This window comes from Arachis ipaensis, chromosome B2, assembly GCF_059453495.1.
Source record: "Arachis ipaensis isolate K30076 ecotype BB chromosome B2, ASM5945349v1, whole genome shotgun sequence".
Classification (NCBI taxonomy): Eukaryota; Viridiplantae; Streptophyta; class Magnoliopsida; order Fabales; family Fabaceae; genus Arachis; species Arachis ipaensis.
Window position 1 is genome coordinate 122076646 of NC_142437.1, and position 21872 is coordinate 122098517.

The window sequence follows — 21872 nt, forward strand, 5'->3', positions numbered from 1 at the left end:
AAGTTCCACAATGGGCCAGGGCAAAGTATTTAAGGCAGCGTTTGTTTTGAGGTACTGAGATAGGGACTGAAAGACTGAGATTCAGTATCGTGTTTGTTAGTTCAGAGACTGGTACTAAAATTTCTGTCTCTCTAAAATTTCAGTATTTCAGTACCTCCAAAAAGTAGGGACACAAGGGACTGAAATTTTTAGAGTTGGAGATTGAAACTTTAATAACATTTTATACCTAAAATTCTTTCATTTCAATTAATTAATTCCAATTTTACTTTTTGTGTAAATTAAATTAGAGTTTCATTCTTGTTTCAATTCTTGTCTCCCATTTTGCACCAAACAGAATACTGAGATTTATTTCAATCCCTGTCTCTTAGTCTCTGTCTCCCCGTCTCAGTCTTTTCGTCTCTGTCTCTCCACCAAATGCTACCTTATAAAATGCAAGCTTATAGACTACTATATATTTGAGCTCAGATTAAAGAAAAACTTATGCCACTTAAACTAAGACTCATCGGCGTTTGAACAAACCATTTGAATATAGTTTTATTGATAAATGATAAATCTGAGCCAAATTTAGAGATCTTTATGGAGTAGGATTGTAGAGTCTCCAGACCCACTAGTTAGTTTGCTTTCTTTTTTTGTGTTGGGCTTAGGCCCCATCAGATTACCAAAAAAGTTATTTGAGCTCGGATTACGTCCGAGGACGATGTGTTAAGTTGACCAAGTTGGGGCTATGGATTGAATATTTATTCCTCAGAAATGTTGCAGATGCAGGATCCAACTATCCCTGAGATGAAACTACTATCAAGGGATATTGGTTACGTAGCGTTGATGTGAAATCATTGCAGTGACATCTATTTATTTGATTACTATTTTAAGATTTAAATTTTTTTTTTTAATATTACAATGATAAATGTGTCTTATCTTGATTTGGTCCTTCAAAAGTTTTTTTTTTATCCCTTCTAGTTTTGGCTTTTCATTATTAATATATTCTTTTGGTCCATATTTAGATTCAATGTTGAGCTATAAATTATTATCTATAAAATTAAATATAAACAATTAATTTTTAATTAGTCAATACTAATTAATTTTTATTGTAAAATTATTTTTGTACGTTTATTTTTTTAATATGATTTAAAATTTAGAATTAAGATTTAAGATTAGAATTTAGCAAGGTTCTGAAAACCGAACCGATCATCGAACCGTTTTAGTTACTGGTTTACTGGTTTATAGGTTCAACCGGTTTGACCGTGATTGAACCGAAAAAACCGTTTTATAATAAAATAATAAATAAAATATAAATAAACACACTAAAACATAATTATAGTCTAATATAAATTTTAAAATATCATCCAAATTAAAAGTACTACATAAACCAAAATGTTATAATCTCATTCAAATACATACTCAAAAATCAAATAACAAAAACAACCAACCAAACATAAAATGACAACATCTAAGTTTATCATCAATCATCAAAATCCGCTATAACTTGCTGCAGTTTTGCTACATTAATCCCTCACTTATGTAAACCCTTGTGGCTTGCGAGACTTGTTTGTGGATATGCCTAACAGAACAACCAGAGGAGATGAGAGGCCTTGTTATGAATGCCAATAATGAAATGAATTGAGTAGGTTTAACATGACAGGTTTAACATGGCAAGAGTAGGTTTATCATGGCAAATTTTCATCTTCCACTCAATGAACAACTTATTAAATCAACAACAGCAAAACACAATATAAAAGTCAAAAGGTCAAGAACAACACCAAAACAATAATTTATCAAATTAACAAGTTAATAAGATCAATCAAAACTGAAAATTAAAATAGCAAGAACAATATTCAATTATTTATTCAATCACTATATCACTATATCAGTTCACACTTCACAGTTCACAAAAAAACTATATCACTATATCACCATTTCAGTTCACGGTTGAATTACTTGAATCAGAGTTCGCATAGCTTCACTACATACATGTTCTCACTACAATTACTCTTGTTAAAAGTTAAAACCCCTTCTTTGTCATAGATTTTATTAGAGCTGTTTAGTTCGATTAAGCATATACTGTAAGTTTCTCTAGATCTATGTAACAAGCATGTAGGTTATATAAGTATCCTCGGATATTATTTCTCTAAGTATATGTAACAAGCATGTAGGTTATATAAGGGGATAAGTATCCCCGTTTATTATTTCTTTTTCAAATCTGTCGATTGTAATTCCATGTCTGATTATAAATTTCAATTTCAGTTTCAATTCTATGTCTTTATATTTATGTAACTGTTCTATTGAAATCCAATTTGGTTGATCGAGTTCTCATCAGATTAGGGGAAAGATTAATTGAATTTTAGTAACCATGATATTAAAGAGAAGCAATTTGACCACATATCAGATATCACTATAAAAGAGACAATGGTTGCAGAAGGATCGACAGACAAAGACAGCGAGAGAAGCAAGTATGTATACCTCAAAATTCAACAAAGTAGCAAGACCTCTTCTGCAATTAAGCTCATCGTAATCACTGAGCTAAACTTTCTCAAAACATAACAATTATCAAAATTTATCACAATCTAAACTCATATTTAACAAATAGCTCAAAACTCCAGGCCATCAACACATACCAACACAGGCAACAAAGATCAAACAAATCATCAAATTGCTGTGTGTAATAGTAACAATGCATGTTGCAATTGCTCAGATACATTCTTTTAACTTTGACAAAAACTTCATTCAACTCAAGAGAGGGATAATAAATCTTGAATCTTCCTCAGCAAATCCAAATCAGCCATAACAGTAATACTAAATTGTACCTTCTGATTTGGCAACTAATAAAAAAATCAGAACAAAAAGTTCAAAGTAAAAAAAATAAAATTAACAACCCAACCAAAGAACAAATCAGAATCAACAATAGGGAGGACGACGGAAGAATAAAAATAAATCAGAATCAAACCAACAATCAGAATAAAAAAGTTCAGAATAAAAACAGATCAGAATCAAAATCAAACAGAGGCTCAATTACAGATTCAAATGCAAGGAAGGATGACGGCGCTGGAAACGGAGAGCTGGCGACGGTGGAACAAAGCTTCGCGACGGAGGCAGGAGACGAACCCAGCGACTATGCTTCCACTGCTGAGAGTCTGAAACGTTAGCTGAGTGAGGGACTGAGTGAGCTTCGAAGCTCCAACCAGCGACGGCGTCAGGAGTAGTCCGGCGGCTGAACGAAAAGGAGGGACTGAGCTCGCCGACGTTGAGAGGAACGGTTAGCTCGAGGGTGATGGGAAGGACGAGGGAGGGTCTGTTGCTGCGCCGTTGGAGAGAGTGTTGGAGTGAGTTAGGGTTGGTAACGGGTAAGGTTGGGGTTACTGAGTGCTAAACGACGCGTTTTGAGAGTTTTTGGGCAAAGTGAAAAAAACCGGCCGGGTCCCGGTTCGGTTCGACTGACCGGTTACCGGCCGGTTTAGCGGTTCAACAACGGTTTTCATTTTTTTCGGTTTTAACATATAACCGAATCGTATTTCTCATCGGTTCGCGGTTCAACCGGTTCGACCGGCCGATTCGAACCGATTTTCAGAACATTGGAATTTAGAATTCAAGATTTGTGATTTAAATTTAGAATAAAAAATTTAAAAACTAATTAATATTAGTTAAAAATTTGATTTTTTAGTTAAACTCTTTATATAAAATTATAAATACCAAAAAAAAGGAGTTTTAAAATCAAATATGAAATTACGAGCTAAATATATATTTTAGCTTAGTAGAGCATCTGAATCCTTGAAACTTATCTTCAGTTTTTTTTTTGGTGACTAAACTTATCTTCAGTTAAATTGAGGGCTCTTAATATATAACAGCGGTTTCTTTATTTTTATTTGACATTTTGATGAGCAACGCAGATTGCAGTATTATATATGTTTCTGTTCCCAATTCAAAAGTGGTGCCTTTTTTTTTCTTCATTTGTGGGACTGTTTAATAGTAGTAACAACAGATGTAGCGGATCGTCCAAGAAATTGTCAATGCAGATAATGATACTTGGCCACAATTATGCTCAGCAACTAACTATTACAAATTTCGCATTTTTAAAAAGAGAATATTTATTTGTTTATAATTAAGAGCAAACGAATTTCTATGTATTAGAGCTTACCAAAAAAATATATATATATATAAGTAGATAATAAAAATATTAAATAATGTGAACAATAGATATATCGAATGTTCATTTCACTATGTGTACGGATAGTTATTCTAATATTAAGATTTAAGTGGGTAATTCGGAGGTATAATGTGATTTTATTTGATTGATGATTGTTCATGGTGTTCGAAAAAGTTGTGTAGCAAATGAGTATATACTTATTTCTATACCGGATTATTGTATGAACGGAATTAAAGAGCGTTGTGGGGCCTTTAGCGAGCTTCAATGATGGTCATACTTACGTCGTTGACTGAATAAACACCGTCACTGGTCGATGGATCTGAACTCTCATAATTTTTGCCCCTCTTGAAAATAAATGCTGGATGTTTTGGAGAAGGAAGGGCTGAGTCATTTCCCATCATGGAAACAACTGCTGCCATTGATGGCCTGTCTGTGGGGTAATCTTGAACGCACAAAAGTCCAATTTGTATGCATCTTTGGACTTCATGCTCACAACATGACGACTCTTCCAATAAACATTCATCAACAATCTCCATGGCTCTCCCATCTTTCCACAGATCCCATATCTGCATTAATTAATTAATTCAAATTACTAGTTGATCAATATAGTTCTGATATGCACACTTTCTGTTAAAAGGTTTAAGGCTCCTTCTCAAATTTAAATTGGAGCCATGATTCTCGTAAAATTAAACTTACATGGCCGACTAAATTTGTCGTAGTAATGTCGTCGTATTGACCACTATTCTTTCTGCCCGTAATGATTTCTAGGAGCAAAACTCCAAAACTATATACATCAGACTTAATTGAAAATTGTCCTTCCATAGCATATTCCGGTGACATATATCCACTTTAAAAACAAAATATATAAAAGATTTTATCAGTTATCCGAAAAAGAAAGAGATAACTAACAAGTAACCGTGCAATGAAATGAAGCTAATTTTAATGTTTTTGGATTATGAAGTAATACTTACTAGGTTCCAACAACACGGTTAGTATTTGCTTCAACTTGATTTCCGCCAAATATTCTTGCCATTCCAAAATCGGCAATTTTAGGATTCAATTCAGAATCTAACAAGACATTGCTAGTCTTTAAATCTCTATGAATGATTCTTAGTCGTGAATCATGATGAAGATATAACATTCCTCTAGCAATTCCACATATAATTTGAAATCGTTTCTTCCAATCTAACTGTGACTTTTTAGATTCGTCTGTACTCAAAAGCCAAAACGTTAAAAATTGTGTAAGTGAAGCATGTTGTTGGATTAGGAAGTGACAGGGTTTTCTCAAAGTGAGAACTGAAGTACTATTCAAACAAAGGTAAGAAGAAGACATTACCAAAAATAAAAGAATCTAAGCTTTTGTTAGGCAAGTATTCGTATATTAGCATCTTCTCATCTCCTTGAATGCAACAACCTAAGATTCTCACAAGATTTCGATGTTGAAGCTTTGAAATCAAAACAACTTCATTTTTAAACTCGTCTATGCCCTGTCCAGAATTTTTAGACAATCTCTTCACTGCAATTTCCTTTCCATTATTCAATAGCCCCTGAAGTAATTAGTAAGAGTCAGCATGGTAGTTATTAATTGCTCTACCTAAAATTTTCAATCTACTTAGAAGAATTGTATAACTTAAGAAGAAAAGAAAGGGTACCTTATATACAGAACCAAATCCACCTTGACCAAGTTTATTGTCAGGGGAGAAATTATCTGTTGCAGCAGCTATTGAGCTTAGATCAAAGAATGGTAAATCTGAATTTTGCGTACTATCAAATTCTTGTAGATTGGTAGAGTCCTCAAAACTAAGACGAAATGAATACTTGCGATCCGTTCTTCTCCCTGCCATGATGAAATTTGAACAACTTGAAAAGTAGGCATGAAGACAAGTTTGAGCAGAATTCTTAACTTACCTTGTTTCTTGGATTTCAGAAAGCAATAGCCCAACATGACCACCAGAAACAAGAATAAGAAAGCTGAAACTCCTGAAAGTGCTAGCATCCCCTTCTTGCCTAGAGAACCATGGCGATTTTTCGCATATTGAGCTGCAAATAGTGATTATTAGTGAAGAAACAAGGCAAGTGTGAAGTGTGACATTCTTGCAAAAGAAGCAAAGGTACCTAATTCAATTGCAGCGACACGTACGAACAAATTTTGGCCGACTTGTGTGTAGGTCCTAGTATCCTCCATGTTAGCATGCCACGTAACGCAGCCAGTGTGAGTAGTCTCGTTGGCACTCGTATACGCCGCACACGAGCAGTCTCCCAAACACTTCACCCTGCAATCCTTCATGCTCAATCCCGCATCTACACGCGCCTTCGAAGTATCCGGCACCTTCACACGCGCCACTTCAACAAACCCCTCCCCGCTTCGACACGTGGACACGTTAGCCTTCCTCACGCACCCACCTGACCCATCTCTAAGGTACCACTCTCTCTCGAACCTGGGCTCGAACCCCGGCAGGCACTTGCACATGAACTTGTCCTCCTCATACGGGTCACAGTTGGTGTTTGAGCCGCACTGCCTGTAGTTATCACACTGCTCCTTGGGCGCGTACCAGAATTCGAACCATCTTAGCTCGTGAGCTTGCCACGTCATCCTCCTCACGTGACCCGTCTCGTCCAGCACCATCCTGGAGAGCACGTTGGGGTCCTTCACTCCGTACATTATGCTAACTTCCTTTGTGTCGCTAACAAAGCTAATGTTGAAGATAAAGTTCGGAGTCATCTCGGGCACTCCGGTCAGCCTTTCACCCGTCCATGACCCGACCCGCCATACAGCTGTCTTGTTCTTGTACAGGAACAGTTGGGCGAACCCTGTCGGGTCGATCCTGAAAGTGAAATTCCCGGATCCCGGGTCGGTTTGGGACTTCCATGATGTGAGGAACCGGTCCAAGGTGGTTTTCCGGTCCAATCCGAGTTTCATGAAGGGAAGGAGTGTGTTGCCGGGATAATCAAAACTCTGCCACACAACAAAATCGTCGCTATTGCTATTATTGTTGCTGCTTCTTCCTCTTTGGATTAGAATCAAGTTTCCAGTGTCGAGAAGCTTGGCTGAAGTGTTGGTAGATGAGAGAGTGACGTTGGAGGACCAAAGAGGGTTGAGGTTTGGGGTGGTGTTTTGGTGGTGGAGGACGAGGTTTCCATGGTTGTTGATGGAGAGAACAGCTGAAGTGTGGTTAAGGGGAGTGTCTCTGTTGGCAACCCAAACAACGGTTTGTTGTGAGATTTTGTTGTACCATATAGCAAGGTAGCGGCTTGTGGAATTTGCGGGGCTGAAGAAACCGAGTGCGAAGGTTCCTTTGTCTTCGGAGACAAGAACGTGGCCGTCTTTGAGGGGTTGGTTTGGTGTTATGGTTATGGTATGAAGTGAGTGGCAACAAGGGATGAAAAGGATCATCGTGAAAAGCAGGAGTTTATTAGAAGAAAATATCGTCATGATTCTATATATTTTGGTTGAAAGTTGAAACTAGTCTGAAAACAAGGAGTTTTCTGATGATAATGTTAAACCTGTATATGCATTGTGAATGATATTTATTTGATAATTAAGTTTAATATGTGGATGTATGCGTAAATGGGGAGTTTGATGGAACAGGCAACTGAAAATTGAATAGATGGTAGTTGCATGGCATTAAAACCTTTTTGCTTTATTTTTCTACGTGGCTGGCAACAGATACAGATAACATCCTTCTTATCCCGTACGTGCTTTAATTGCCTTGATGAAAAACACGACGATCCCAGCATGCTTGGATCTTTATTAAGTCAGCATTACCGGATTTTTAGTTAAAAAAATGGATAATTGATTAATATTGACTACTATTCACATGTCATTTGTGCATAAATTTTTACATGAAAATGTATAAAAATAAAAGACAGACAATGATTTTGTGTGAATAATGTGAATAATAAATTCTAAAATTGGTCTAATAAAATAAAAATACATTATATTCTTAAATTATTTACTTAAATTTTAATATTAAGATAATCATTCGCACACCTATTGAATTGAACATCCGATATATTCATTGTTCACATTGTTTAATATTTTCATTGTCTACTTATACTTTTTTAAAAATAAATAATCACTTATATACAACTGTTTTTATGTGAAGTTTATAAGTGATAATGATTAGATGATAATTTAGTCAAATTTATTAAATTATGTAATAATTTTTAAATATTAATTTTAAATAAATACAATTACATGTGAATTTTTATCATAAAAATAATATATAAATCTTTTAAGATGTTGATAAATATATATTATATTAAATAATTTAATTAAACATAAACATGTCAAATTATTTAGTTATTTTCATCCATTATTTTCCTATGAAATCATTTTAATCTGAAATGTGAATATATATAGTTATTTAAATCTTCTCCTTTCTTTCTCTTCAATTCGCATCTAAGACCACACAAAGAATTGAGAGATCATCTACTAATAATGACTCCAAGGGCCTCAAACACGCTACTTCTCAATTAATCATATGGAGCTTTTGAAATCCCGTTAAGAAAATAAAAAGAGTATTTACTCAAATTGATCCCTAAAAAATTTTGAAGTGGACGTTTTGGTCTCCAACAAAATTTAATTATGTAATTAGTCCCCAACTTTTGTAAATGTTCGTCATTTTAGTCCTTCTGTTAGTTTCTTCCGTAAAATTTTAACGATAGAATCCAACGTGTCATGTTAAGGTGTTGAGTTAGCTGTTAAACATCACGTGGGATGAAAGACAAAATAATCCCTAGAAATACAACTACAAATTTGTTCTTGTATGATGCCCTAAATCCTAAAATAATGGTGTGAAGGTCATAATCATCCTCGTGTGCTACTCTGAAAACGTGTAACCATGGCAAGTGGAGAAAATTCAGCAAGTTCTTATCGTCAACGAGTTATTAGAGGTAGCGGAGATGGTAGTGCTAGCAGTGCTTCAGGTGGCCCCAAATTTGAAATTGCAAGAGGGGAGAATCCAAGATGCCACTGTGGAGCTTATGCCATTGTTGTGGAATCTGGAACAGATAAGAACCCAAGAAGACCTTTCTTTGGTTGTCCTTATTATAGGGTAAGAAACATTGGGTATGGTATCTTCTTTATGCATTGCAAAATTCATGGGTTAACTCTGATTTTGTGCATTTTCCCCTTCAATGTAGGAGAATCTTCCACACTGTGAATTTTTTATATGGTTTGACAAAATTTTTTCCCATGAAATGCAAGATAGCCAGCATAATATTGTACTGGAAGAGAGGGTGAAGAAGTTGAAAGATTTGGTAGATGAATTAGAGAAGACTAAGAATATAAGTAAAAGGAGGGAGTGGAGCAGTCAATGAAAAAATGTGTTCTTTTTCATGCTAGGTTTTTTGGTTTGTATTTTTTTAGGAAAGATATAGTTAGGTAGAAAAAAAAGGGAATTAAGTGCTTATTATGTATGGATATATTGTAATTGAATAATTGATCAAAGTGTAATTGCTAATATTATAGTCTGTCAGAATTGTGTAATGAAATTTCTTTGCCCAATATTAGAATCATATGCATTCACAAAAATAATGTTTCAAAAACCTGATTTAATACAAATCACATCACTCATAATTATCAAAATAGTCTAATAACCATAATTTCATATATTTGAAATCAAGCATCAAAGTTCTGAATATTCCAACAAAAAACTTACTCCTAGCTAGTTTATATCTGTTGCTAGCATTAAAGATACATTCCAAAAGCATAGCTCAAAGTTGCATAAATGCACTACATAACCATAATCTGTTACAAAAGGATCTTAATAAACTAAACAACATAACTACAATCAGCATGATATCATAGAGCAATATCATTTCTTCTTTTGGAGGTTGAGTCCTAGTGTAGGCATGAACTTGAATATTCTGGCAGCAGTTCCAGAGCTTGTAGCAACAACTGTTTCCGGAGAGATTCTTGGTATCTGATTCGGATGGAGTGACCTAGGCACTGGAGCAAATGGGGCTGTAGGTGGAGGAGTTAAATTTGGTGGAGGCAAAGGTCTTGGAGCCGAAACAAGCTTCATAGGAGGTGTTGGGGTAGTGACCGGAGCTACATGAGGTCTCAGAATTTGTTGTTTGGGTCTTAGAGGCCTAAAACTTGTTGTTGATGCAACTTGGTTGGATGAGTTAGTAGTTTGCTCCTAACACAAGACGAAGTAACAAGACAAGTAAGTACATGAATGGCATACAAAGCATCGAATATAATCCAATTTAGAAAGGTACCTGTGGCTGTAGTTGAGGGGCTGATAGGATTACTTGTACTTCTTCCTGTGACCCTGCTGCAATGGTGGATCCATTTCCATTACCTTTTTTTTTACCTTTATTCTTTGGTGGGGGTTTAGGCCTTGGTGGTCCCTTGCATGTTTTTGCATTGTGGCCAGATTCGCCACATTTTTGACAGGTAACCTTGAATGTTCGTCATCCCTTTGTTCCATCACACGCGTCTTCAACAGGGTCCGCCTTCCTTTTTTTCTTCGTGGGGCGGCCTGCAGGTCTCCTAATGATGGGTGGCTCTGGAGATAGTAGTCCAGTCTTCACCCAATACTCTTCTGTGTATTTCAGTGAGATAATCTCTCAACTTTCCATACTGAGCCCTCTCATTCCCAACATACCTTTCCCTAGCAACCCTTAAAGCTCTATAAATCATCTTGCCACTGCACACCACATTAAAGTCTATCTTAATATGATCAAAAGCTTCTCCATGAGTCATGTGAGGTTGGGTCAATAACCTCTTCTCTAATTTATCAGCCACCTATTTCTGATCAGCCATGTTAGACCCGAATTCCCTAGCACAAGTATGTTTAGGCTCATACGTCTTAATCTGGTAGCACCCTATAGCACTATTCCAGGCACAATAAATCAGCCAGGGACATTCGTTATCATCACTGCTAGGGACAATAGCAGTTCCATTCTCTCCAGAATTATCCACTTCTGCAGCATCAGTCTCTTTCCTTTTAGCCTTACATTTAGCCTTGAACTTTGCCTTTGCAATCATAGCCTTCTCTTCCCCACTTGCACACTTGCATCTAACTCTTCTATTATCATTTTTAACATAAAAAATCCTCCTTCCTTCAGCAATAGTATAGTCCTTTAAGGCATGCTTGAATTGCTCCAATGTGGCAAACTCCATGTTCAATTGGAGATGCACATCACCAAAGTCTGCTTCCTCATTGAATTGGGGCCAATCAAAATCATCTCCTTTATTGTCTGATGATTGAGGTGTATCAAACCCCTCTGACTCAAATCCTAAACCATCAGACTCATCACTAAAGATGTCATCCCCTTCCTCTGCTATACCCGGTCCAACACCAAATTCTGACCCACCAGCAGTAGGACTAGGCCTAGCAGTAGGAGTAGACCCATTAGTAAGAGTAGGCCCAACAGTTATATTGGGCCCATATTTGTCATTGGGCCTAGTAGTCTGTTTAGGCCCACCTTTCTTCCTTGCATTATCCCTTTTTTCAACAGCCATCTTCCTTGCATTATCCTTTTTTCCAATAGCTTTCTTCTTACCCTTATCTCTTTTGCCACCTTTTCTCTTTGTTTTCTTCATGAGTTCTTCATCTTCAAAGCTATCATAGCTATCATCGATGTCATCCTCAAATCCTGGAGGTGGGGGTTTATACGCCTCGTCTTCAGCACTTTCATAGCTATCATAGCTATCGTTGTCAAAAATTGGTTCATCAGACAAGACCTTGGCCTCACTATGCTCATCAGTATCATCGCTATCTTCAAAATCAACATCTTCCATAATTGGATGATCAAAGAACAGACACAATTCATCCGTCTCTCTGTCCTCCCTCTTTTTGTCACACATCTCTCTGATTTCCTTGTCTCCATATATAGGATGTAGGCCTGCTTTATAACTAGGAGCTGTTGGGTCATACCAATACATCTTTTTGTATGCATGGTAGCCAAGTTCTTCAAACATTTTCTTCAAATCAAAATAATTCACTAAATCAAGATCCAAAGGAGGAAATCTCTTTACATTCCCATTAATGTAAAGTAGTTCACCCTTGTTATCTTTGACAAAACTTCCCCCATGTTGAAAGACAGGGATAACCCAATCAGTCATCCGCAATCCATAAATATGGAATAAAATGTCAAAACCAGAACACAAACTTATACAAAGCAATTTCATATTAAACAACAACTGCTCAAACTTTAATTTCCTAATTGTGATAACTAGATTAATTAATGTATAAAGTGTATTTACCACAAAATATTGAATCTTTTTAATGTTAAACTCATATATGCATGCATTACGTCACTTATCAGTAACTGATTTTCATAGTAATGAAGAACTTAAAAACACTTTCTTCAGTAACTAATTTCTACTGCCAGAAACAGATACACAAGGTAAACACATTCGAACAATTGCAACGATGATCAACTATACCATCCGCATCATAATAGAGAAAAGATATACTAACCTGACCGGTGAAGACCGATAGACCGGCAAAACCTTCTTCTACAATAACTTCGTTTGGTACAAAGTCTTGAGTCAACAATGTCAGCGAGGTCGTCGGAAGACTGACTACCGGTTCACGTGGTGGTGGATTTCTTTGTAAAACTTAGGGGAAGAGAGGGTGCTTGTTGTAATTTCGTTTTGGGGGAGGAAGACAAAAATGGACCTTTAAAGCCACTCAGCTAACGAAACGACACACACCCTCGTGCCCTACTCCCAAAACGCCGCGTTTAGCATCATTCAGAATAGGGACCAATTTGTCTTGATTGAACATGTGGCACTTAACGGCTGACTCATCACCTGAACGTGACACGTTGGACTCTACCGTTAGAATTTCACGGAGGAAACTAACAGAAGGACTAAAATGACAGACGTTTACAAAAGTTGGGGACTAATTACATAATTAAATTTTGTTAGGGACCAAAACGTCCACTTCAAAATTCTTTGGGGACCAATTTGGGTAAATACTCAAATAAAAAAGAATAACTTGTCATTTATTGTGGTTCTAGTTAGTGAATAGTGTGTGACTATATGCTGTGAGCTTCTATATTTGTGTCAAATTTTTTCTTTTTAAATCTGTCATCGTATCTCTCTTAAGATAATTATTTAGCTAAGCTAAGAATTTGCTTTAATTTGTGTGTGCCTTTTTTTCAAATTAAATGAGCATGCTGAGGTGTGTGCCATACATAGACCTGCATTGCATAGTATTACTCTTTCTGAATAATTAAATTCATAAAGAAAAAAGTAGATCTTTTATTAAGAGGATATCACATACCAATTATGAAAATTACAACAAAGAATAAATGACTATTTGTACTCATGAAAGATAAAAACGTTAACATTTATATTTATAGTAGATCGAAACTGAACTTGTACCCACGCTAGATGTCCTCCGTGTGACAAAAATGTCCTGTCTTAATTCTGTACTTGGTTCGTGGTTATCCAATCCTACGTGACACTCCAACCCTCTAAAACCCTATCTACGTGGAATTGAACGTTGCTTTTCACTAAGGATTTGGAAAAAAGAAGTGCATTTCTCGAGAGAATCTGCTGTACCCTAGCAGAGGTTTATCATCGCCGTTGCTCCATTCCCAAGTCGAAGAAGACGACCGGAGCACTCCCAATCCATCACCACGAATACATAATAAATAATGGTGCATAGATTAGCGAGCAGAGCCCTCGTTGACAGCGAAGACGTCAGTCTTTTTTATTCGTGAAGAACAGAGGTATGTCGTGCCACTAATGATTAATTTCATATGTCGTTGCTACTAGTTAGACAAATTCTGTTACCTTACCAAACCCTGTGATTAGATTTTATATGTTTGAGAATTGATAGAATAGTTGATTGAGGGTTTGTGTAAGCTGCAGTTACAGACAATATTTTTTTATTGTATTGTTTAATTTTACTTTCAGGGATAGCCACCATCCATATAACTCTGTCTATTAATCATAGATGACGATTTGAGAGAGGATCATGTGGGAAGGTTAGTTACATTGGTGGAAAAGTAATAGAAATTGAGAGGATTAACGTTGTTACCCTCAATGATTTTTTTATATCTGATTTGCTGAAGGACATTGGATATACGTCTATTACTGATTTTTACTGGCTAGAACCTGGGAAGGAGCTTGATCATGGGTTGAGGTTACTAAGGGTTGATATGGACATAGTTAAAATGTATGAGGCAGCCGTGAAGAACGGTAACAAAATTAATGTCTACACAGAGCATCCGATGGATCATCCTGTGCTAGTTGAGGAGAATGATATGACTCCATCAAAGATGAGAATAAAGAGCTGTGCTAAAAGGGTTCCAACTCCAAAGAAGAGTCCAAGAATAAGATTGATAGTAGTGGAAGATGATGACGATGCTGAAATAGTAGGTCATGTCCAAGTTATGAAGGAGGCCCAAAAAAGAGGTGAGGTCCAGCCCAGGAAAGAGGCCCATGAAGAAAATAACCAGGCTGATGTTAAGGCCCAAAATGAGGATGGTGTCATAATGTCCCAACAGATAGGAAATCCAACACCTTCATCATCCCATGAAGCAAGACAGATTTTCCAACTTCCTCCAACACCTGTCCTACCGGAGGAGCCACCATCAACTCAGTCCCAACCTTCCCAGCCACCTATTGAGCATGACCAACAACCATCCCATACTGATGGTTCAGACCCAGTCCCGCCCTCTGAAGTCAATGTCTCTGAACCTCTTGCACCTGAACAACTAACCCAATACATCCCACAGCTGTATAGAAATCCACTTTCACAGTCAATCCCTGAGTCAGTTCCACCCTCTAACTCCAATAGGACTCTCCAAAATAATCAAACCAATCCTTTAGATGAGGTTGAGGGATGGCCAAAGGTGAACGAGAGAAGATCAACAAAGAGGCCTCTCCCTACTAGACATGTCTGTGCTACTTTAGCTTACTAAAACAGAAGACTCGAAGAGTATGCACATAACTAGCTCACCATGGGTGCATATAATGCAGCGTATCAGTCTTCAATGCGTCCAGTTCCAAGCCAGGAGTTCTAGAAGCACCTTGACACCCTACCCATTATGCCATCACGGTACAAAAACTCAATTGAAAGACCTACACTCAAGAGAGACAAGAGAAATGATGTCCCTAAAGCGAAGAGTGACCCTCATAGAACAAAGAGGAGGATTGGAACTATTGTATGCAAATACTGCCTCCAGGTATGTGAATCCACCAATTTTAGTTGAAATTATTTCAACTCTATAATTATTGATTCTTGTGATCATACTGTGGAACTTGAGCTCTACCTGAAATTCATGTTGAATTTACAATGAGTACTTTGTTTTTTAGGCTGGTCATAATAAGAGAAGCTGTAAGAAGAGAAATGAAGCAATGGCTGAAGGGAGTGCTGCATCGCAAGTACCTGCAGGTGATGAAGATGAGGATATGCTGACTGAAATATATTAGGAGGAGACATTAGAAGCTGCAGAAGCTGAAGCAGCAGCAACTGAAGGAGAAAATGGTTCCGCAACACCCCAACTTGCACAGGTAAGTGCATTGCATTATTTAATTTGTTAATTTTACTTGTTTAATTATTCGCACATTTGATTTGGTTTTTCTTTGGAATTCAGCAACCTCAATCGATGTCACCACCAGCAATAATACAACCACAACCTCCAACAAATAATGCAACAACCAAAAAACAAGTTAAAAGGAGAAGTGTTAGGCGACCTCCTCCGACTGCACAAACACCTACACCATCTGCCAACCATCCATCTACAACCTCTTCTACACACAACTTTCAAACAACACCTCATTCACTGCAAGGTGCTAGTGCAGGGACAACCACACGATTCGTGCAGTTCATGCCCACACCTAGTGTGACTCCAAGTGCTAGAGGCCGAGGCACATCTGTTAGAGGCAGAGGTCAAGGTAGAGGTCGAGGCAGGATAAGTGCATCAAGCGGAGCAAAAAATGGTGTCTTAAGCGGGAGCAGTAACTCAACCCCAATTTCATAGACTATGTGTTTTGATGAGTGGGTGGACGTTCACAAGAGAGGAATTTGATACTCTTAAACTGTTATGTTTTCGTATTTTGATGTAGTCAACATTGCTCGTGGACTACTTATGGTTGCTTTTTGTTGTTTTAGCATACTAAAGAGAGATACAAGACTCTTGTATTTTGTTATACATTTCCATAGTCTGTTTAAGGGTAGAGTTAGTTATGCTGATTTTGAGGTTGTGCTTTGAGTTGTCAATATTTGTCTTCTTTAGTTTATGTGACAATCAATGGAACTTGCAGCAACTATATATAAGTGTTCTCAAACAACTTATTGTTAATTTTATCATTCTTCTAACAGCACCTTGTTCTGATTTTGGAAGAAACTCATATATTGAAAACCAAAACCATCAGGTTCCTATGTTACAGATTCAGCTTATTATTGGATCCTTAAGTAGAAAAGAGAGATTCATGTACATTTCGATTGGCATTGTCTAGAGATAAATTTTATCAAAATCAACTTAGATGGCAGCAACAAGTTCAAAGCATGGGTGTCTATGTTAATGTATCATAAATAAATAAATAAATAAAAACAGAAAAATGTAAGAAACACATCATGTCATGCTGATATCAGGAAAAAAATTCACTATCTGATGTTTAACAAAGATCCCAAATTATACAAATCTTATATTTTCATTACCAAATACAACTCACACAATAAACAAACGCTACCCCCAATGCAATGGTTGAAAGCAACACTCTAATTTTTCTGATTTCACCCCTAATTTCAACCCTAAATTTGTCTATCTTCCTAGCCAACATTGATGATGCTTGCTGGTTTTCCCTAACTTTAGTGACAGTTAATCCATCATCATGCCTTGCATAAGAATGCTCCGAATTTCTTTTGGCTAAACATCTTGCTAGGCCCTCTCATTCTTCTTCGATTTCTTCTACCTAAACAAAGTATTTGCAGTCTCTTATATGAAAAAAAAAAAAAAAAAACGCACCCAAATGTCAACTAAAATTCAAAAATAATTTTCTCACCTCAATAATAATAGCGTCTGGCCCTTACCGCTCATAAAGGACATCTGATGAACCATCTATTAGGGTTCGTCATCGTGCCAGACTCCATCAACGCAATCTCCCTCCCACAGAAGTATCTGCTGTCGAGCTTCTTCTCCTTCATCTTCTTCGAACTTGAAGAATTGCTACGATTTTCATCATTTACAGCAGAATTAAATCTGCGCAAAGACATTCCAGGAGTTACGAGATAATTCTTTCTGACCGTGGGTGCACTTAACATTATATGAAATTCAACAAGATTCGATTTTTGGGATATGGTTCGAATTAGGAAAGATAACTTGCTAGGGTTTCGATTTGATGCGTAGAACCCTATCCACTTTCATATACCAACGTTTCCTTCCACATAGATAGAATTTTGGAGGGTTGGAGTGCCACGTAGGGTCGGATAACCACGAACCAAGTGCAGATCCAAGACATGGCACTTTTGTCACACAGAGGGCATCTAACGTGGGTACAAGTTCAGTTTTGATCTAGTATAGGTACAAATGTCAGCGTTTTCATCTTTCATGAGTACAAATGGTTATTTATTCTTACAACAAATATATAAGGTGATAATAAATTTTAATTTGCAACAAACCAAAAAATGACTATATTACGTATACACTAAATTAAAATCAGCTATTAAAATTAGTCATTAATATAAAATATATGTTGGAATACAAATGTATATTAAAAATAAATTAAATCATATATATTTATACATAAATACATTAGTAACTAATTTTAGGGACTAATTTTAGTGTACAAATATCATTTTTAACCAGAAAAACATGCCAGTGCGAAACATATACGAATTTTTTTTTTCCGCCGGGAGGAGGAGGGGAACTTGAAGGTTGCTGGGTCACTCAATTTTCTTAATAATGTTTTTTAAAGACTGGCATGGCATAACAAAAGTGGTAGGTCATACTTTCAATGATACATTTGATGTTATGTAACTACCCATAAACCTTTTCAATGCCAGCTAAATGCTAATATCCTATGAGAACAACACAAGCCTATAATATACGTAGGCCTCAAACAAGAAACCTAAAATTGAAAGAAAATTAAACTACATAGCGGTGTATGTGTGTGAAATCTATAAGGGTGTATGTGAACCGTGGGAACATGATGAGAAAAAGCTTCTATAATGCTATTCCCTTGAAGCCCAATAATAAAAAGAACCCACCACAAACTCATTTAAGAGCTATGATTGCGGAGTAGAATGTTCAGTGGTCCATCCATTATATATATATATTCACAAAGTAGGGTAAATAGGAAAAGAAAGAAACAAAACAAGAAGCATCTATCTATTTGAGAGAGAAGACTTTGGTGTTTTTTTTTTTTTTTTTTTTTAATATTTTAATTTCCTTCCAAGCAAGCAATATACTCTAATACATAAGGGGACATGGCATTCGTGGAGCAAAAGCCATTAGCTTTTCTAGCTTTGCTTATGCAATTGTGGGTCCATTCAACGTTGCTTTGCTTCTTTTAGCCTCAACATAATTCTTACTATCAAATCTTGCATTGCAATGAGTAATGATATGCATGGCATGCCAATCAGATTAAGAATCAAGCTTAGCTTCTTCGACACTTATTACATATTGAAAAACAATAATTTTATGACAGATTTTTTATTTGTACAAATAAGTGAATAACAATAATTCAAGCAATGTAAATAGTATTTGATCCATTTATTTTTTTATGATTTAAAAGTCTATCATTCAAATTATTTGAGTTGAATATAAGTTTTGTGGTTCAATTTCATGTAAACAAGTATGATATATGATGATGAAGCTAGTTAATATATATTGCAAGAAACAGAAGAGACACTAGACTATAGGCTGTAATCAAGTATATATATATAATTTCTTAAAAATAATCCTAGGTTGTAATTACATATCAAACATGAAATTTAAAATTGAAAGCTAAGGTTGAACTCTATTATTTAATTCTAGCTCCACATGCGCATCGAATAATTTTATACACAATTCAACCATCAACTATATAATATAATATAATCAAAGTTGGTGTCTGCCTTCGGACTTTCACGTTAGAAAACAAAGAAGAAGAAAAAAATTGGTGGACGCTATGATCACTTGATCAGATCTGGGATTATACATGCACATATATATATATGTCTGGATTTCATTGTTAACATTTTCTGTTAGGAATTACTGTTTAGGTTTTGACCGAAAATAAAGAGTCTAAAGTATCAGAATATTATTCACTACCATCCACATACGTATCCATCATTACCACCCCAAAAAGAAAAGAATGACTTCAGTTCAGCAGACACACATAATTACTTCCATTAATAATCAGTGTGTATTAAACGTTAGAAACACATCCAGATTACAAAACCCAAAAATACTATTGTGCAAATCACAACACATTATTATGAAAATATAATATTTGAATGAATACATTTAAAAATACTCGATAATAATACACATTTAGAAATTGTGTATTACTTTTGATCCGTCACCTTATAACTCGATCTTTATTGTGCATTATGAGTTACAACTCGACGTTAATTATCATTCATTCATTACTTGTAACCGACACCTTCATCATCGACTTAATGACCATCATTTCAATCTTAATGACCAAACGGTCATAACATGGATATCATTTATCAATTTTATGCCTATAAAAGGAACCTTCTATATCTAATCTCAGGGGCAACATGATAAGTTCTATAAGTTCTATATTATGTCTTACATTCTATATTCATAGAATTATTATACACAACACATAATAACTTCTATTTCATGTCTTACATTCTATATTCATAGAATTATTCTTATACCTCTTAAACACTTACTGACTTGAGCGTCAGAGTGTCTTTTGCGAGAAGCTTGAAGACATTCATCGAGTGTCTTTTGCGAGAAGCTTGAAGACATTCATCGACGGACGAGCTATACACAGGCAGCAAGGACAACTTTTAATTAATTATTAGAACTATAAATATATGTGTTGAGACTTGAGATTAGAACATTTATTTTATATATATTGTGATGAGGAACAACATATTTGATTTTCTAAAGACTAAATAAATTAAATATAGATTTCATCACATATCAAAATTAAACTAGGATATATATTGGTGTTAATTTCTAGTTTTCCTTTCTTATCCCTGCTATATTAACTTTACGAGACTTTTATAATGATGATAAAAAATGTTGGTCCCTAACAGCACCTAACCTTTTTCGTTGTGTTATATTAGGCAAATGTAGGGAATCTGAACCAGAAATAATGCAGAAACAACCTTATTTTGCGATCCTGTATAATTATAAGATAAAACATTATAAACCAGATTTTATACCAAATTATCAGTGACTGATTATCGACGTGACTTGGCTTCAACTACTCCACTGACAATGATGCAATATTATAAGAATTGACCCACTAATTATGCATCATTCTTAATAATGATAATATGTATTTAATATGTTAGGTTTAGTAGTTATAATATTTTTTTAACATTACATTTTTAATCCTTATACAATACAATATCTGATACTAATAAATATTGGAAAAGTCTACAAATTAGACTATATTAAAAGGAAAAAAAAGTTTGAAATTATCATAAATTTATTGACGCAAAATATTTAAACTCATTTTCTTTAATAAAAATCAAAATTATATTTAAGATGAGTACAACATAAAGACCCCAAAAGTTAGCCGCCTTTAATTATTATTATTAAGACTGCAGTTCCATATATATGTATAAGACAACGACAATAAACAGGTAGATGAATAAATAAAATCGATGATATTATTACATGATTAGTTGAAATAATTCAACGTTAAGCAAGTTTCTGGATCGGAATCTTGGTAGATAAAATAAATTTGTGTTGAATTATTTTTATGCTATCCTATAATTTATGTTAATAAGCTAAACTGATTAGTATCAATAATAAACTCCAAATAATAATAATAATAATAATAATAATAATAGTAATAATAATAATAATAACTCGTTTTTTTCATTGGTAAATGATCATTTTTATTTTTTTCTATAATAATGAAATTTTAAAAATGGTCTAGAACGCATCTTTTATTTTCATTTGGCGTATATATATTAAAAGTAAAATATATGTTTCTAAAAATGTTGAGAGTGCGTAATTAATAGTAATCCATTTATTAATGCAAATAGTAATAGTTTGATCAATTAATTAGAGATTTATTTATTAGATTTTTTTTTCTTCTAATATTAATACACTCTAAAAAAAATAAGGAGCGTAACACTTTTTTAAAAATTAATTTTATTATTAAAATAAAAATATTTTAAATCATAAATTTTAAACTTTAAATTTGAATCATTATTAATATAAAATATAATAAATACAAAATTAAAATTTATTTAATTAACAAAAATTAAATAAAAAAATAATCGATTTTTACTAAGAAACATTCTTAATTTTTTAATGCATTGATTAAAAGTTGTTATTATTGAGAATTTTTTTAATTTTTTTAATAAATACAATTAAAAGCATATTAAAAAGTTTTATTTATTTTTTCTGTAAAATGTTAAGTACTGGTTTTAGAACAATTTAATAAGATTTTCTTAAAAAAAATGCTTGATAATAAGATTCAGAGTTTGTTTGGTGATCTTTTAAAAATATTTTCGATTTATTTTTTAAAAAAATCTTATAAAAAAATAAAAATAATTTTTTGTTTAGATATATATCTCATGAAAAAAAATTATTTATCAATTATATTTAAATATAT

The 21872-nt window shown here is 34.8% G+C and overlaps 2 protein-coding genes and 1 long non-coding RNA gene across 3 annotated transcripts in view; 1 reads left to right on the top strand and 2 right to left on the bottom strand.

The window, feature by feature from the left end:
* LOC148575455 (G-type lectin S-receptor-like serine/threonine-protein kinase RKS1) overlaps nucleotides 1–21872 on the top strand; it is a 49706-nt gene that overhangs the window by 11416 nt on the left and 16418 nt on the right. The window lies entirely within an intron of this gene.
* On the bottom strand, nucleotides 1303–3674 carry LOC148575458 (uncharacterized). Its single transcript, XR_015904992.1, has 2 exons — nucleotides 3011–3674; nucleotides 1303–1558 (listed from the first exon to the last, which is right to left on the bottom strand). It is a non-coding gene; the product is annotated as an uncharacterized LOC148575458 (long non-coding RNA).
* On the bottom strand, nucleotides 4169–7701 carry LOC107626243 (G-type lectin S-receptor-like serine/threonine-protein kinase RKS1). The gene is made up of 7 exons (XM_016329081.3): nucleotides 6254–7701; nucleotides 6047–6178; nucleotides 5791–5975; nucleotides 5475–5685; nucleotides 5110–5347; nucleotides 4835–4985; nucleotides 4169–4704 (listed from the first exon to the last, which is right to left on the bottom strand). Exons 1-7 carry the CDS (start codon nucleotides 7569–7571, stop codon nucleotides 4390–4392), a joined length of 2550 nt encoding a protein of 849 aa, XP_016184567.1. The 5' UTR covers nucleotides 7572–7701; the 3' UTR covers nucleotides 4169–4389.

What these genes read in the sequence shown, in the direction of transcription:
- LOC107626243 (XM_016329081.3), bottom strand. Translation starts at nt 7,571, where the DNA reads ATGACGATATTTTCTTCTAATAAACTCCTGCTTTTCACGATGATCCTT. An exon ending in TGTCGCTGCAATTGAATTAG is followed by an intron (nt 6,179 to 6,253) that starts GTACCTTTGCTT and finishes CACTATTTGCAG; the next exon opens with CTCAATATGCGAAAAATCGC. An exon ending in AACCGTGTTGTTGGAACCTA is followed by an intron (nt 4,986 to 5,109) that starts GTAAGTATTACT and finishes TTGTTTTTAAAG; the next exon opens with TGGATATATGTCACCGGAAT.